Here is a 19,512-nt window from a genome sequence, read left to right as displayed (position 1 = left end):
ATCGGATATTGAAAAAACAGGAAGTCTTGTTAGCAGCGCACCGCAATCATGTCAGTTGTATGGAGTTATTTTAAGCTCAAAGAAGAAAAAGGCAAAACAGTCTGTGGTGTTATGTTAATGTGTGCGCGCTAATACGACACAGAGTACAGGCCACCGTACTGGGGTCATGGACAGGTACGCGGGGCAGAGTAGACTAGGAATGGATTAGCTACAGAGCTAACAGAATAAAGACACTCACAAACAAATACAGAGGACTCACGTGTATACTTGTGGAATAACACGACACAGCCGAGTGTACTATCTCGTACTGCACCCCGACTCTGGAACTCCCTCCCCCAGTCCATCAGAGACTCCCCTACACTCTCCACCTTCAAAGCTCGCCTCAAAACCCACCTGTGTTCTCCCTTGCCTTCAACCCCCCCCACCCATAAACCCCCCCCCCCCCCCCTCCAACCTGATTGATGTCTGTCTCCAGTCTTTTTTGTGCTATCATGCTGTCTTCCCTGTTCCCCCCATGGTCTCATGTTCCTTTTGTTTTGTTTCTTTGTTGTTTCTTTGTTTTTGTTTCTTTGCTTTTGTTTCTTTGTTTGTACTCTTGCTCCCGACTATTGTCAGCGACTTCGGGTTATTGAGAAGCGCTATATAAATTAAATTAATTATTATTATTATTACTATCTGCAACGCAACGGTGGCAGCAACACTGGAAACTTCAACACCACAGACTTAATTAAACACTTGCAGATTCATCATGGAAATGGAGTATGCCGAATTCATATGTGCAACGAATGCCAAGAAGAAAAGTTTTGCTGCAGCAGTTAACGTCGACCGACGTCGGCTGGCGATGCGATCGCCTGTCGCCTGGCGACAATCGCTTGGCCCCCCACACCAGAGGCGACCCTTCACAGGTATAATAAGCTATATGTGTCGCTCTGTCTATGTTAGCTGGGGGTGTTTCCCCCCGGGAGATATACGAGGACGGACCGCCGGGACCGGACGTTAGGTTGTCGTGAAGCTAGCGTATTAGCAGGTAGCTGTGTTGTGCATTACGAGGGAACTATTAACCTGTAAAACCCATATTGAGCTGGAATTTAACCACCATATACGAATACAACCTCTCCTCATTCTTCCTGACATTACTGCACGACGGATTGCTACAATACGTTCACTAGGCACCGATTGGACAAGTATTGTTATGCACCTGCTGAGAGAGAACGTTTTTTCACTGAAGACGCAAACTGTCTGTTCTCAACCATAATTTCTTTGGACAATAAACCTTATAAACTACATCAGCTGCAGCCTGGACAAAACTCTGTCAACATCCACAACTTCTTTTGTTACCCGAGTATAAAAACACTAGTAGGTGCATCGTGGCACATTGTTCATTTATTAGTTAATCACAAGTGGCCACTATAGCTTCTCCAACTAACGTTATTTATAAAAAAAAAATCCTGTTAATAATAATGAACATAAGTAGCATGGTAATAATACGTAGGTTATTGATCAATGAATGTATTGATAAATTAATGGTGTACAAATGATACACCAGTAGAACTTCTGTACTACTTCTAATGTAGAAGTCATGTTATTTCCTCATTGTCCTTGCTGTGGCGCCTGCCGTCGCCTAAAAAAATAGGATCGAGGCGATTTTTTGCCAGGCGACAGAATTTGCTGCGCAACCGTCGCTTCAAAATCTCCTGCCGTGTGGGTTCTCTCATTCATAACAATGGAGGCGATAGAATTCTGTCGGTCGCCTCGCTTAAAAAATCGGTCGCCTCACAAAAATTGCCCGCCGTGTGCGGACCACTTTAGCCTCGCTTCATGTTGCCAAACCGGCATTTTATCTCCAACACGGCTATTCCAAATAAGTACAATGTTGTGTTTCTTTTTCAAATGTAGCCAAGAGTAAAGACTATAACCCTATGAAAACAGCAGTCAAAGTGTATATTTTCAGCACTACGTTTGTTTACCAATGATTTTTAAATATCTGCGCATTGCAACGGAAAAGGCGAGGACAGGAAGCCGTCATGAAATCGCTGTAGTCTTATTAACTTATTAACTAAAAGATTTGAACAAAATAAAAAGCAGCAACACTGTTGCATAACTGAGTCATGTTTGCTGTGTATTTTTTCCTTTAGGGGGGCATTTGTTTCACAGTTTTAGCATGATTTTAGATGGCTACTGTAGGTTAAACACAGGTTTTTGTTTTTAAGAGCAGGGGGTGGGGGGGGGGGGGGGCAGTATTGGATGGGTATCGGTAGATACTCAAGGCTGTGATATCCGTATCGGTATCGGACATGAAAAAGTAGTGGTATCGTGCCATCCCTACACTGTAAAAAAAAATCACTGGAAATTCACTGTATTATTTTACAGATTACTTTTGTTTTTCTACTTTAAGTGTAAATGCCATAAAAATACAGTAAATTACCTTTTATCAAAATGTTAACCATTAAATAAATGTTGTAATCTGTAAATGTATTTGATTTTACTGTAATTTGACAGTTAGTATTTGGCAACCATTGATGCCAGACATTTACCGTTTTCTTTTTTTCTTTTCTTTTCTTTTCTTTTTTCTTTTTTTCTTACAGTGTAGTTGCTAGCGTTGATAACGTTAGCTTGGCTAATGTCCCGGTTTCAAGCTTTCTGTCCCGGGTCCTAACAAATATCTTTAAAATGCTATATCCCGTTTTCCAACATTCACTACCAATTTGTCCTAGTTTTAACCAATATAAAAACACCAGCAATGCACCAGACGTCTGAATTCAACATTGATTTGTCTGTATGTGCATCAATCAATGTCATTGTCAGACTGTTGCTATGGCACTTTGGGCATGCACTTGCGTCTCTTTCTGACAAGATCTAGTATGTTAGATTCTACATGTGTGTGTGCATGAACGTGCTGTACACTTTAATATGGTCAACCTAGGCTAATGCATGTTGCTAATGTTGTGTGACGTTATCTTGGCTAACATACGTTGCTAATATGGATAATTATGGATTTTTACTGTAGTACATTTTTTGTATGGGTTATTTATTTCTTCTTCCCCTGGGGAGGGACACATTTGTCAGGCTGAACTTGACAAACCCACCAATGGCGTTTAGTTTGAAGTGTGTTTAGACCACATGCCAGCAGGAGAACAGCATCTGCTATCTCCTAAGATGTTATTAGGTACAGAACATAAAGCAATGGATTATTCCTTTAAACGTATTTTTTTGCCAGGGTAGATTCGCTGAGCATGTAATGTGTATTAACGCCACTCATTTCTTTTGATGCATAACACCCATACAGAAAAAAAGAAAAGAAAAATGTAAAAATGTACAAACATTTAGTCACACCAATTCATATACCAAGAAAAATACATTTCCTTTTGGTGACAGACTTCTTCAGACAAACATTTCTACAAAATTGTAATTACTGACGTGCATTTAGTATGTCCCCCAATATGCCCAAACAATGAAAATAACCTCTCACATGGTACTGTGTGAGAGGGGGAAAGTAAAACTTCCGTTTGACTGTACAAAAGTATATTAGTCTGGAAATGGTTGGAAAGAAATTTACATTGGACTCCATTCATTTGGATTTGTGACAATGTTTTCATTCCACATAGCAGAAGGGGATGTTTTTGTAACCCTTTATTTTTCCCCATGTGAGGTTGGACACAATTACATTGTGTGATTTGCTTTAAAAGTGCAAGGGATCCAGGGAATGATCTTTAATGGAGTAATGGAATATTTAGCATGTTGTACAATAATGTGTATGTTGATTGTGATGCCCCGAGGTCCATTGTTTGGTTTAATGCTTAAAAATGTTGGACACTACATTGTGTGAGGTCTCACTGAGTAATGTTACATTTGTAATGCCATCTGTTGTTGCCTATTGGGCTTTGCCACGTTATGATTGCATTTATTTTATGCTAAATGCAGTACCTTTGTTTTTCTGGACAATATTTGTCATTTTGGTTATTTTATTAAATAAACACACATTTGCATAAAGCAAGCATATCTGTCCACCCCCATGTTGATAAAAGTATTAAACATTTGAAGAATATCCTTGGTACTGTACATTTTGAACAATATGCAATCAATCATTAATCATGCAATCAATCACAATTAAATAATTGACAGCTGTCTAGGTTGCTTGTAATTGAGATAAATCTGTTAAGTATTTTAACTAGGGCATACAGTATAATGGTTAATATTTTCCATTTACAGAGGGCGGCTGAGTGGCGCAGTGGGCAAGGCGCTCGCCACTAACGCAGGAGATACTGGTATCGAGCCCAGCTCTCTGCGTTGCTAACACATACTAACACATACTAACACAATTGGCAGTGTTAGAGGGTGGGAAAGCCGGTGGGTGGGGATTGGACGTTATGGACAGCTACTCCTACAGGTCGGTTGGGTTACGGGTGATGCCTGTACAGCAGAAACAGGAAGTATCAAGGGCAGCGTGAGCCTCCCACGCGTTACCCCTCGCCACTGAGAGTCCGCGCTGTCTGGTGAAAAGATGCGACAGGCTGCCTCCTCGTGTACCGGAGGGGACACGTGATGCAAGGCTTCTATCCTCACTACAGCCGACCAGTGGGAGGTACAGTATAGTCTAGCAATGTTCAAGACAGGGGAGGGAAGAATTGGAATTACAAAATTGGGATGGGAGAAAAATAGAAAAATAAGGAGAAAAAGTGGATAAAAAAATATATATATATATGTTGTTTTATTTCATTTATTTATTCTTTTTTCTTTCTATCACATTTTGTCACAAAAAAACTGAACAGCACTTTTATTATATATATATACCATTTACCTTTGCTGGATCACATTTACCAATAAAAGTGCTGTACAGTTTTTTTGTGACAAAATGTGATAGAAAGAAAAAAGAATAAATAAATGAAATAAAACAACATAATCAAGACATGTTCATGTTGCAAAATATAAATGAAACAAGGTGGAGGCGGACAGTGAAGGTACACAATGAATATGTGTAGGAGGGGGGGGGGGTGGGGGGGGGGGGTGGTACACAGTGCACTCAATTAATATGTATTCTTTTACATGTTCACGGACAATGACCCAAGGCCAATGAGTCTCAGGTTGGAACATATAATTGTGTTGTTTCTCTTTTAGCAAACATTGAAAATGGGTCCCACAGACCCGAACACCAGACAAGGGTTAAGTACACTTCATTGATTGTCGTGTCGAGGGAGGAGAAAGTGTTATATAAAACTGTTACGTTTTAAACTGTGGATACCAAACAGAGAAGGTAAAGACGACTTTGAACTGTTGAACAGTAATCCAGAACTATTTTATTGCACTGTAATTTTTTTTATCTATTCTATTCTATTCTATTCTACTATTTTATTGCGCTGCACTATTGCACTCTGTCTATTTTATCTTACTCTTTTTATTATCGTCTATTTAAAACTGAATCAAACCATAAACAAGGTGGCCTTGGGATGTTAGATTCTAATGTGAAAAACTGTGATTTTATATAATGTCTGCATTTTATGTGCTAATTTTATGTATTTGTTCTGTTGTGAAGCACTCTAAGCTGCAGTTTCTGTATGAAAGGTGCTATACAAATAACGTTTATTATTATTATTATTATTTAGGCTACTCAACCACCATCACCACCACCCACCCCCCACCCACGTTCCTGTCAGTCCAGGGATGGACCCGGTGACCTTCCGGTCACAAGCAGGCTCCTCTGACCTTTAGGCCTCCACTGCCCCCAGCAGTGATGCCCAATCAACACTAACCAAGGTTCTTGATAGCATTGACACAGCAAATAAAACGGAACAGACACATAATTAGAAATATCAAGATGCATATTATTACCGTGAGGTAAGGAGTTGGGGTGCGCCAGCGGCCTCCTCTGGGACCCGTCCGAGGGCTGCATCCATGTTGTTTCTGAGATGATGACACAGAGAGAGCAGTGAGGAAAAGCTTAGAAAGGCAAACAAGTTAGAGGACAAGCGTGGATTGAGGAGAATCAAGCACTCCCGGTTCATGTTCTTTGGTAGATTATGATCCAAGAATCCATTCACTGCGATCCGAGCGTATGTGTGTAATGTGTGTGTGTAACGTATTCCGTTGGTGACGATCAAAGCATAGAAAAACGCCCCCCCCCCCCCCCCCCCCCCCCCCCCCCCCCCCTCCCCCCCTTTTATGCATTCATGATGAAACACAATACAGATAATATAGGGTTGATTTCAGATTGATTGTTGATACAGGCGAGAAACGCCACGGTTTTGAGTGAAATGCACGTATTGCTGCATAGCATAGTTTTCTGGGATTAGACAGGATTACTCTAAAACTATACTCATATTCACCATGGTATAAAACGGGATGAAAAAATTATTTCTTTTTCACAAATTGAACGATAGATACTCAATGTCAAATGGGCAATAGTATTATATCCATAGCTATGATACATAATATAGTTTGAGCCTTGCAAACACCGCCATGTATTCCTATATTCTTTAAAGCGGTGGCCTTCTTACCACACGGTACACTGCGCCATCTGGCGCTGATTGAGTTAATGTAGGCCTATCGCGTAATTTCAATGTGGAATTAAGGAATATCAAAATAAAAGCACACGTTGTTGAACTTGATCATGCATATTTATTAGAACATTTAATTACAGCACTATGTTATCAATACACATTTATAAAACTAGGCATATTTAGCCAAAATATGTTGCCAGAACATAAAAAGAAATATATATATATAATATATATTTTATACTTAATTTTTTACTTTCCAATGCCCGACCCCACTGTCACCTACCCGCGACCCCAATTTGGGTCGCGACCTGTATTGAGAACCACTCTAGCTCTAGACCATCGATCATACCTGGTGACGATTTCATAATTGGCGACATGAACAGGTTTCTAAAGGATGTGTTATTTAACTTATTTTTATGAAACCCCACTACTAAAATTATCTAAATAAAAAAACAACTACGTTGGCGTAGTGGGCAAGGCGTTCGCCACGAAATGCTGGAGACGCTGGGCGTTGTGGACAGCGACTCCTACAGGTCGGTTGGTGCGCCTGCGCAGTAGAATCAGGAAGTGTCGGGGGCAGCGTGAGCCTCCCATGCATTACTCCTCGCCACTGAGAGATCGAGCTGCGCAGGTGAAAAGATGCGACTGCTGTTACCTCAAGTACCGGAGGGGACTTGTGCTATGTATGACTTAGTCCACATTGCAGCCGGCTTGTGGGAGGCAAGAAACAGCGTCCGTGACAGGGGAGGGTTGAATTGGATGATACGAAATTGGGATGGGAGAAAATATATAGAAAATGGGAGAAAAGGTGGATAAAAAAAATATATATATAACACGAAGCTGTGACAACACAAGGAGAGGATGGGAGTGAGCGTTGGTTGCAGCATAATGGCCACATGCTGCATGTAAAAATAGCCGTTGGGTATTTTTCCCTCCTCTCCAGTGTGTGTGGTGTGCCAAGGTGCAGTCACGGTGCTGTGGTTGTTGTGGTTGCAGCCTGGGTCTGTCCTGTGGGAGCCTGTCCTCCCCTCTGGATCCCTTCCCAAATGAGGCGTGTGTGTACACACACACACACTATACACACACACGCACGCACATCCCAATGTACTGTTACTGAAGTCACAGATATTGTATTGCCGCGGTAACTCGCAGTGCTCCTCGGGTCGGGGACGGCCACGCGCTCAGGGTAATGTATGAGCGGGACCTGAAGGCCCCCACCCGCCCCTGTCTTCACATGAATGGACGGCGGAGATGATGATGAAGAGGAATAGCAATGAGTCCTCAGTGCTCCCAGTGTTCCGTGAGGGGGAGCTGGATACCATGGCAACGCAACAAAACAAAAACACAGTGGCAATGCTACTATAGTGGTCTCATCGAAAGTCACACATTTCATCGCTGTGTCAGATTCGTGCCAGGAGAGTATGATGATGTGTTCCCTGGATCCGGAAGGCTAAGGCAGGTGACAATGTATGTTTTTCTGCGCGATTGTGTGGTGACGACAGGCGATCTGACCACATGCACAGTGGGGGAATTAAACACACAGAAACCAGAGGATACATCCAGTTGAAGCAACTCAGCTAGTGTCCGGCTGCTTCTTCTACTTTCTCAATATTGATCCCTGCTCACCTTTAGTTTAGTTTAGATTTGTTCATTTGACAATCATCAAAATACAGTACGTATGTTACAACAAGTCACGCATCCTAAAAGGATCAAAGATAGCACAAAAAAGTCATCGTGGTCCTTGGTCTCAGCAGCACGTGAAAGTAAAACAACATCATTAATAAAATATGTACAAAATGTACAGATCTCTCATACAGTAAAGCAGGAAGCCTCCCTCTACTGTCTCTGGGAGATTTTCTAGGAGCCATTTCCTAACATTCACCTAGAAATAAGTTGCTGCTCGTGTGTGTGTGTGTGTGTGTGTGTGTGTGTGTGTGTGTGTGTGTGTGTGTCTGTGTGTGTGTATGCATCTCTGTGTGTGTGTGTGTGTGTGTGTGTGTGTGTGTGTGTGTGTGTGTGTGTGTGTGTGTGTGTGTGTGTGTGTGTGTGTGTGTGTGTGTGTGTGTGTGTGTGTGTGTGTGTGTGTGTGTGTGCGTGCGTGCGTGTGTGTGTGCATGCGTGCGCGTGTGTGTACAAGCTTACCTTTGCTGACACTATTGACGTAATACCTCCGTCCCTCGGGCGACAGGTAGCATCTCCACCCCGGAGGAAGGGGGCCGCAGTCGGTCTCCTCCCTCGACACAGGGCTGGCGGCCACTGGCTTCTGTCACAAACAAACACCACTGTTTAACACAGAGCTACTGAGCATGCGGGCCACACAGGAGGCAGGAGGGGGTCCGCTTTAATTTATTCCCCCTCGGATTTGACTTAATCTGCAGGTCAGGGAATGTTATGAATGTTATAGTTCATCAGAGAAAGACCGTCCATCCTAAAATAGAACTTGTTGTTTTGGGCTTATATTCTTCTAGGTCGTCTAGATTTAGATGGACATGAACAAGTCACAATGGCAGAGCTGTAGATGACCGAGCCGGGGCTCTCGATAATGGGATCAAAGGGGGCCAAGTCCTTGAGTTGATCCATCAGACAGTAAAAATTTGGAACTCTTTGACCATGTCCTCGTATTCTCGAAGACACTCTGATGTCACGAGACCGCTGCCATCTTGGTATAGGGGGGCCATACGGATTTCGACCATCAAATGCATGCGTTGAGGTCCGTTTTTATTACATTATTTATCACATTCTTGTTCATTTCATAACATTTTCATACGATTTGTTTTGAAAATATTGAGGCCAACATGGCTATTTCGAAAGCCTTTCTGGTGATTCTAAGGCGAGATATGATTCAAAGAAGCTCCCCCTGATTGACTTGACATAATGTCCATACAAAACACCTGCAGACATGGGCATCTCTCGAATACCCAAATTGAAGCTGCTATGTTACGTTTTGTACTAATAACAAAACAAACACAGAAATCCAAATCGCAAGTTTTATACCATCACGGAGGAAAAAGTGGCTGGCGGCTAACGTTCGGCTAACTAGCTCTGGTGTTGTGGTCGTGGTAGCTACATGCTAAGCTAACGTTAATCACATCATATTGAACCGATAGGAGCTTATCTTATCTAATCTTACGTGGTGGTACCACGTGTGCCACTATACCGATCAAACATCCACGTAAGATTAGATAAGATAAGCTCCTATCGGTTCGATATGATGTGATTAACGGTAGAGACCCAGGCTCGCTCGCAGTCACGAAAGGGGCTAGGTAAATGCATTTTATTATGATGCCCCTAGCTCATGAAATTGATTTGTTATCCTTGCTTTTGGCCTCGCCTATGATTATATATGCTGTGGTGTGATTGTATATGTTTTTTTTTTTTTTTTTGCTTATTTCTGTATGTACACTTGAAATAAAAGTTTGAAATGAAATGAAACACACATTGAAAACCTGTGCAAAAGACTGCAGCAGAGGCGTTACTTTCTAAGGCAGTGAGCGTGGGCAGATCATGCTGATGTTCTACTGGGCAATCCTAGAGAACTGGATATGTAATTACAGCATGATTTGGCAACCTAACAGTGCACCTGAAAAGCAGGCTTGCCAGCCTGGCACAAAACGGCTATGAAGGTAGAAGAGAAGAAGGGATATGAGCCCGGCATGCAGAGTCTGTACGAGCAGGCGGTCATGAAACAAGCAATCAAATCATTGCTGACCCTCCTCAACATCCTCTCTTCTCTGAATACAAACCTCTGAATGCGAAGACTCTGTGTGCCAATGTGCAAATCAAACCACTCGAAACTATCGTTTGTTCCAGCCTCCGTCAAGCTGCTGATCTATAATGTTAAACCTTAGTGCAATAGACCAATGTGCAATAGACCAATGTGCAATAAATACACAAGCATCTCAGCACTTAGCATGTTAATTCGTACCGTTTCTGTTTAAGCCGTTGTGTTGTCAATGTGCGATGTATAGACAAATGTCCTTTTTATGTTTTTATTTTTTATTGTGAAGCCACTGTCTAGCATCACGCTAAACGCTTCTGGTGTTTTTATGATGTTTTTATGTGAAGCAGTGGACTGTAGCACTGTGCACAAGACAGATCTCCCCGTGGGGACAATCAAGTTTACTCTACAGCCAGGGTGATTTCCTGCATATATATGGCACATCGTATGGTTCACCAACACACAGTAGCTGGCAGGTTTAGAAAACACACCAGACATTTTTATTATTCTTCCGGTCAAACTGAATTGTAGAATAAAATGTGCAGAGTAGAGTAGACACATTTACCCAGAGACACAGACAGAATTGTCCAGGTCATTTGGTCATTAACGTAAGGTTATGTATATAACCTAGTTATATGAGTACTGGCTGAGCGTCCCGCTCTTAAGCCTATCGAGATATCCCTTATCTCATGTACCTACTGTACTCCACTAACGAAAAACAAATACGCCCACACCTGCCGGGTCCCGCCCCTATGGAGGCGTAGCCTATAAGACACTAGGCATGGTCACCAAACACTCTTCCTCGCCAAAAAACCTGTTTCCAGGAAAAGATTCCTCAAAACGGGGACTCAGGGCCGTTAAGAGCGGGACGCTCAGCCAGTACTCACATAACTAGGTTATATACATAACCTTACGTTATATTATCGTACTTGGCCATCGCGTCCCGCTCTTAAGCCTATCGAGATATGGGGTAGAGCGGACGCGAGGCCCGACAAATGCACCCCCTGAGGACCCGTAAGCCCACATCAAGGGGTTGGGGAGTCCCGTCACCCCATCCTTCCTAATGAAGGGGGGGCGCAGTCAACTCCACCCGAGTGCGAGCAAGAGGGAACTAGAACCCCTTGAACACACAGCACAGGCGGAACCACGTGTGAACTAACACACTGTGGCCCATACCCACACACTCCTGCTACCCTACCAAAGGACGGGAAGCAGGAAAGGCCACAGTCCCCAGAACCGCCTGGGAGACCGAACCCCCGGTCATGTCCATGAGGTAAAACCTTACAAAGGGGCCCGGGGAGGACCATGAAGCTGCAGCACAGATGTCCTCCACCGAGGCCCCACCCAGCAGAGCGGCAGAGGCAGCCACCCCACGAGTGGAGTGCGCCCTGACGCTCCCAGGGGGATCCAGCCCGGCCAACGTGTAGCAGAGGGCAATGCCCTCGCACAACCAATGGGACAGGCGCTGTTTCGATAGTGCCTTACCGGCACGAGAACCACCGTGACAGACAAAAAGCTGATCAGTAACCCTGAGGTCCTGAGTATGGCTGAGGTAAATTCCCAAAGCACGGACCGGACATGACAGGTGAAGGCCCGCATCTAACTCACTAGCGTGAGGGGGCGGACGAAACGTCTGAACCACAATATCCCTGGAGCGGAAGGAACTCCGGATATTCTTAGGCACGAAAGCAGGATTAGGCCGCAGAGTGGCACCGCAATCGGAACGAAAAGACAGGCACTCTGGATGTACCGAAAGAGCACAGAGCTCACCCACGTGTTTAGCGGAGGTGACAGCCAGCAAGAACGCGGTTTTGAAGGACAACTGTCCCAACGGCGCTTGCTCAAGCGGCTCAAACGGGGCCAAGGACAACCGACCGAGGACCAATTGAAGATCCCAACTCGGAGCCAAAGAGTGTTGCACCGGCTTAACGCGTCGAGCGCCAAGCAGGAAACGCTTCACAAGAGGGTGGCTGAACAAGACATCCCCCTCAAACCCCTCATGATAGGAGGATATAGCTGCTGCATATACCCTCACCGTCGAAGCCGACAGTCTACCAAGGAGAGACTGAAGATAACTAAGGACAGCATCCAGGGGGCAGGAGACTGGGTCCTGGCCCCCCGCCTTACACCACTCTTGGAACATACGCCATCTGCCTGCGTAAAGCGCGACAGTGGAGGGAGCATGCGCATTCCAGATGGTATTAACCACAGAAGGGTCCATCCTCTCCAGACCTACCCTCTCACCAGCCACACCGACAGGCGTTGGCACAACACCGGGTACTGGAACAGCGACCCGTGTTGCTGAGAGAGGGCCGTCGCCGACCAAGGAATAACCCAAGGCAGAGCGACGAGTAGCTGGATCAAGACCGGAAACCACACTGCCGTGCCCCGGTCTGGCACGACCAGGATCACCGTCCTGCGCTCCCTCCGTATCCGCTCCAACAGCTGACCCAACAGCTGTACAGGAGGAAAGGCGTACAGAAGACCGGGCGGCCATGGAAAGATCGAGAAGGCATCCACCCCCAAGGGGGGATGATCTGCTCGACTGACCGAGAACCACAAGGGGCACTTGTGAGAGCGTCGGCTCGCAAACAGATCTATCGAGGCCTCCCCGAAACGATCCCAGATCTGTCTGACTATGTCGGGGCGGAGTTCCCACTCGTCGTAACGAGGACCGCCCGAGACATCATATCCGCGCCCACATTCTCTGCACCAGGGATGTGGAGCGCCCTCAGACTGTGCAGCCTGCGAGATGCCCATAGCCAAAGTTTGACCGCCGCCCGGTGCAGGCGGATGGAACGAGTCCCACCCTGCCTGTTGATATACGCCGCTGCCATCAGACTGTCTGTCCTGACCAAAACGTGCTCGCCTACCACCAGGTGGTCGAACCATTTGAGGACCAGGAGGACCGCCTTCAATTCCAACACATTGATGTGCGGGGTAGACGGGCCAGCACGGACCTTCGTCCAGCTGCCCCCCACTGCGTGGGTCCGACACGTCCCTCCCCAACCCGTGAGAGAGGCGTCGGTGAAGACCGTGACGTGTGAGCGCCTGCTGCCCATGGGGACCCCAATGGTGAGGATACCCAGCCTCCTCCAATGGGCGAGATCTCCCCATATCGACAAAGGTACCGTCAACCGTTTCCATTTGTCCCTCACCGGATCTATTCCCATAGAGAAAAACCACCTCTGTATCCTCCTCATGAAGAGGAGGCCAAGAGGAACCACTGTGTGAGCAGATGCCATCATACCGAGCAGGCGCATCACTTGCAGCGCCGTGACCGTCCCTCCCAGACGGAAACCCCTGAGCGTGCGAAGGATAGACACCCGCCGCTGCTCCGAGAGGGTTACAATCATGGGCCTTGACCTCAACGTCAAGCCCAAGTACTCCACCTGTTGACTGGGAATAGGCATACTCTTCTTCCAGTTCACAGCAAAACCCAGCCTGGTGAGGAATTCCACCACCAGCCTGGTATGAGACCTGGCAACCTCCTCCGTACGACTGAGGAGTAGAATGTCGTCGAGATAGAACAGAACCCGTATTCCCCGATGACGTAGAGGCTCCAGCGCAGTCGCTACGCACGTGGTGAATGTGCGGGGAGCCAGAGAATAGCCGAACGGCAACCTCTGGTACTCGTATGCTACGCCCTGAAACAGGAACCGCAGGAACTTCCTGTGAGGAGGGAAAATCGGGATGTGAAAATACGCATCCTTCAGGTCTATGGAGGTGAACCAGTCTCCCCTTCTGACAGCAAGCAGAAGGAGTTTGACGGTCAACATCCTGAACCGTCTCGCTACAATCAACCGATTGAACGCGGACAGATCCAGTATAGGTCTGACCCCCCCCTTTTTCTTGGGCACCAGAAAATAACGGGAGTAGACGCCTGACATCGCGTCCTCTCTCGGGACCACGACTACGGCCTGCTTCGCCAACAGAGATCGGATCTTGTCAGCCAGGGCTGTCACTGCTTCTGACCCTGACAATAGGGTCGGCACCAAACCTGAGAACGGAGGTTGGGGTTGCGCGAACTGCAACACAAGCCCCTCTTTCAACGTTCTCTCTATCCACACCCCCAAACAGCATTCTTGTCGCCATATGTGAAAATAATCCCACAGCGCACCCGCCGTCAACTGACGCTGGGCCGCAAGGAACAGTAGATAGTTGGCCCGGTCCCTCCCGCTGTGCGACGCACCCAAGGGGGGACCCCGACAGAAAGGGCCGGTTCGATACGGGAGAAGCTGTCATCAAACTGGTTGACACACACCCCCCCCCTGAACACCCCTCTAGCGCATGCTGAGGAGTTGTTCTACAGATAGACACGCAAGGCATGAGAGCCCCATGGGCTCCTACACGCTGAAGCCCTGCAGTGATATTGCTATCACCCAAATCACGCTCGCCTCTTCTTTGCAGACCACTGCCGCTCTCACGGGAGTGGGAGGCATCAGCGTGATACGCCGCCTGGCGAAGGCGAGGCCGGGGTAACCCTTGCTGTGCATTCAACAGAAGAGGCCTCGAGTCCCCCTGCTGACCACTGTAGCTAGTGGCAGCCGTAACACCAGACTCCCCCATCACACACCGTGTGGTGCAGGAGCCACGCGACAGTACAACATTCTCACGGACAGACCCAGGCTCAGCCATTAACTGGGTGTCAGCCCCTGTCCCCATGAGAAGTGAAGAATGGGGCCGCATGCGCTTCAAAGAAGGTTCGCGGCCCGCAGCCAAAGGAAAACGATCAGAGCCCCGCTTCCATGGGTAACAGAGAGAGGATTGAACGGGGAGCGGGCTGCTCGCGGCAGAATGACAACGGCTTGTTTTATCCAAGCCGCATACACCCAAAATGGCCGATCCCTCGGCCGCCAAGGCTGTCGGCCTTGTGGATCCCTGTTGACTCTCCGCCCAGGGCACCACTGGCGGGGGAAACATGGCCGCCTGTCGAGGGCCTCGCCACAGTCGTTGACGAGGCCGTGCTCCCACCTCTGGCTGCACAGCGTGAGGCGGTGTGGGACCCAGATCAACAACCGCCTGCGCCTCCACAGAATGACCAAAAAGACTTTCCGTGGAAAAAGGAGTCGTGAGGAGAGAAAACCTATCCTCTTCCCCAAGAGGAGAGTGCTCCAACCAAACATGCCTAACAACAAACGTTGATAGCATCCTAATCCTCCCCGCAGTTATAGCTTGCGACTGAGTCAAGATCTCTATAACACCACAAACATGCAACATGTTTACAATGTCGGCTGGACCCATAGCCCCACTACCCGACGCCAATGTGGATAGGAAACTAGCCAGCTGAGCCATAACACTGGCCGCCGCTACAAACCATCCTGCAGCAGTATACCACTCATCCATCCATACTGCCACCCTCCGAGCCGATTCGCTCTCAAGCATCGGCCGGGTGGGACATCGTTCATCCCCGCCGGGACACAGGATCAAAGCTACCTGGCTACGCAGCCACGGTACACTTGGCCTGCACCCTGTTGTTAGCCATTTTACCCGTAAAAAAGGTAAATAAGACTCAGCGAAACCCCCCACATTAGCAACCGACTGACCTTCATCAATGAACCGGGCAAGAGGAGGGAAAAGCGGCAACGTCCCTCGGCGGGAAGTATTAGAACAACGACCCATTTCAGCATCAACATTAGCATTAGCAGTAGCATTAGTAGCATTAGTGTAAGCAGCATGCTCCAGGATAGCCAGGAAATCGTCCACTGCAGTGGAACGTTCACCAAGCCACCCCGGCCCTAGCGCCGAAACACACTTCACAGCATTACTAACACCAACATCAATGCCTGATGACACAGGACCTACCTGTGTACAAGCTGGCCCGATAGCCAAACCTTGTACGCTGCCCCTTGGTCTGCTGCTGTCAGACGAGGAAACATCAACATAGGCCCGACGTGTCGCTGAAACATGCCCCGAAGATTCCAGGGGTAAACAAACCTCCGGTAAGCTTTCAACATTACGCAATTTCATTACATTACGCAATTTCTCAGATCTACTCCTATCCAAGCTCCCGGAGGGTCATCAAAGAGAAGCTGCCTATTCTCAGTCCTTGCCCCACAATGGTGGAATGAACTACCCATCCCAGTTAGGACAGCCGAATCCCGTCCAATCTTTCGCCGTCGACTAAAGACTCACTTCTTCAACCATTATCTGAAATGATAAAAAAAATAAATAAAAAAAAAATCTAACCCCGACTATCTTTAATGTCATGCACTTGTCCTAATAAACTAACCTACACTGTAACACGCAACACTTTGATGAACATTGTTACTCAGCTGATAGAGTTATACCCTTCTTGCTGTCTTGTCGCACAGAACTTGTAAGTCGCTTTGGATAAAAGCGTCAGCTAAATGACTAAATGTAAATGTAAATGTAAATGTAATCTTTTCATAACAACTATATAAGGCGCACTGCGACCGTTATGATGGAAACAAAATAGAGGAAGAGTGTTTGGTGACCATGCCTAGTGTCTTATAGGCTACGCCTCCATAGGGGCGGGACCCGGCAGGTGTGGGCGTATTTGTTTTTCGTTAGTGGAGTACAGTAGGTACATGAGATAAGGGATATCTCGATAGGCTTAAGAGCCTATTTCTTTTTTATTCTGAAACGTTAGTAATTGCTAATTGGTGGTTTTGACCTCTACTTCCTATAACGTTACAGAGCGACATTGTTTCTGGGGCGTGATTTTTTTCCGTAGCCTCTCTTTGCGAAGACGCTCTCTGATTGGCTAGCCCGCGTACAGCGAAGAAGAAAAGACCCTCTCTGATTGGTTGAGCGAAGCTGGTTTAGCTCCGAAGGGTCTCTTCCGCCTTGTACATATATATTCTCTGCTTTGAAGTGGTTATGCTTTGGCCCTCTTTCGAAGTGGGTTATGCTTAGAGTTAGGGTTAGGGTTAGGGCATAACTCTAAGCATAACCCACTTCGAAGCAGAGAATATATATGTACAAGGCGGAAGAGACCCTTCGGAGCTCAACCAATCAGCGAGAGTCTTTGCTGTACGCGGGCTAGCCAATCAGAGAGCATCTTCGAAAAACAGAGGGTACGGAAAAAAATCACGCGTTTCTGGGGGCTGAGCGTCTGAGACAGATGCAGTACTGGGGGAATGATCTGTTCTAATTAAGAAAAACTTCATTAAGTTGATTAATTCAGGAAATATTCCGCCAGAAAGAGTGAGATCTTGTTTCTGCATCCTGCTTGAAATGTTTGCTTACACAATGTGGCCATTAACGATTAAAGACTCCTGAGGGCTGAGGGGAGGGTTGTTTATGTCTCAATAAAACATCCCAACATCGGCTCTTTCCTGGGACAATTTCTAATTAATTTGCGTAACGTAACGTTGAATAATAAACAGTATGCCTCAGTGCGTTCCGAAGCCTCCCGACTGAGGTTTGAGCCTAAGAGTATGGGTTTAGTTTCCCCAAGCTTGCATGTAAGTATATACAGACACTTGTCCCTCCAAAATGACGCCATTCGTCATGCTCACATTCCACCGTTCAGCGTCTTCAAGCTTTGGTTTCATTCATACCGTGGCACGATACACTAACTGGATAAATAAAAAATGTTATCAGCGCTGCCCAGGACCCTCCCACCGGGCCTGGTGCTAACGACGGTGGCTCAGAGGAAGAGACGTTTCTGGCCCACGTCGGTGCAAGTCATCTTTAATTTCCCAGGGACCGTCTCACTGGCTGTTCATTTTCAGGTGCAGTGGCGCATGGCCCATTCGGAGCCGCCTTGCCACGTCTGACGGTGGGACCGGGTGAACCCCTGGGTACGGAGGGCGGTGCTCTCCACGTGTTGGCTCTGGAGAGAGATCTGGCAGGAGTGGGGAAGGGTGGCCGCATAATATTAATGGAGCCGATACGGCAGAGAGATCAGTCTACATTATTACCAGGGCCGACCAGGGTAGCGTGGGTGGATACACTCGTTTGATGTATGACATGAAAAACATTTCTCTCACTCTGTAATCTCTCCGGTTTGAGGCTCGGGACTTGCAGTTCACTGTGAATACAATAGATAGCTTCCAATCTGCCACAGAGGAGCTGTGCTTTGCTGCAGTATGCTGCAGTAAGGTTATTTACTGTGCAGAAGAGATAGCTAACTACCTTTATCCCAACACTGCCATATTCCTTATTTACCCCCCCCTTATTTTACCCCCCCCCCCCCCCCCCCCCCCGATAGGGACATGCATGTGGATAAAAGCAATAAAAAAGCATCCAAATCGAATTTGCCGTAGCCAGTTACAAACACGCCTTCTCTGAATCAGGAACTAACACTGAAGGTGCCCCGGGGGTACGTTTTTCTTTTTAATCTGAATCGTGAATTGTTAGTTAAATGAGCCAGTCTAAGGTATGCAAATCATCCTTATCATGAGATGTTTATCATTAGCATGGCCGCTCTCTTTTTCCCTGAGGATTTCACACATCCCCCGGCAATGAGCTGAGTGGCGTCCAAGTCTTCACAGAATCTTAAAAAATAACTAAAAAAACAACACAGATCCAGCGGATATGTCCGCCAAATCCCACAATCCTCTGGGGCGGAGGCGCTCCAAATGTGAACGCTCTCATGAGATCACGCTTTCCTCTCACTTCTCACCGTGGCTGAACACCAAGATAGCAACAACGTGGGCCTCCAGTCACACGCCCACAGAGAGGAGATTTCCTCGTAGCTCTTTACTGTCGTTTAGCTGGGCTTCTATGGAATGACTTGGACACTCATGAAGGGCATGAATCCCACTACGGGCACCCGGAAAAGTGGATTAATGTCCCACATGTCGTGGTTAGTGAAGGGGAGGAGGAGCACAAGACAGACAAGGGGCCTGTAACTGTCTTTTTATTCTTTTTTTAACAACTGTATAGTTCAGTCTTATGTTTTTGTCATCAGAATCCTACAGTATGTGTCCCATGCTTAGGATATATAAAAGAACAATGAGGTGGTTGTTTTAAAAGAAGTAAAATTGTTATGCCTGTTTCATTCGAGAGTCCAGTAGCGTGACAACAAGAGAGAAGGGGGAGGGGGGGGGGGGGCATCATTCATATGGTTTTAGAATCGAGTTTGATGTAGTGTGCTGTACATAGAAAATCACATCAAAGTAGTTATTGATAACATTTCGCTGGACGTATGGGCCTATAACCTGACAACAGTCTAGGACTATATGTCTGTCTTTCTCTGGGTCTGGGAATCACCACTGGTTTCCTGAATTGATTCTGATTCAATTCGATTCCCTGATTCGATTCAATATCAATTCGGTTACAATACCAATCTTTCTTGGATATGAAAGAGATTCTCAGAGAACTAATGCT

General features: G+C 46.6%; 1 protein-coding gene across 1 annotated transcript in view; it reads right to left on the bottom strand.

Annotated features, from left to right (window-relative positions):
* Positions 1–19,512, bottom strand: part of gas7a (growth arrest-specific 7a) — an 86,110-nt gene that overhangs the window by 57,913 nt on the left and 8,685 nt on the right. The window contains exons 2-3 of the mRNA XM_084329055.1: positions 8,637–8,757; positions 5,827–5,898 (exon numbers count right to left, since the gene is read on the bottom strand). Coding sequence (XP_084185181.1) covers positions 5,827–5,898; positions 8,637–8,757 — 193 coding nt within the window. The remainder of the gene's footprint in view (positions 1–5,826; positions 5,899–8,636; positions 8,758–19,512) is intronic.

The sequence above is a fragment of the Notolepis coatsorum genome (assembly GCF_963971535.1).
Source record: "Notolepis coatsorum genome assembly, chromosome: 14".
NCBI classification, from domain to species: Eukaryota; Metazoa; Chordata; class Actinopteri; order Aulopiformes; family Paralepididae; genus Notolepis; species Notolepis coatsorum.
The sequence above is the reverse complement of the archived record's forward strand: the minus strand, read 5'-3'. Positions and strand labels throughout refer to the sequence as shown.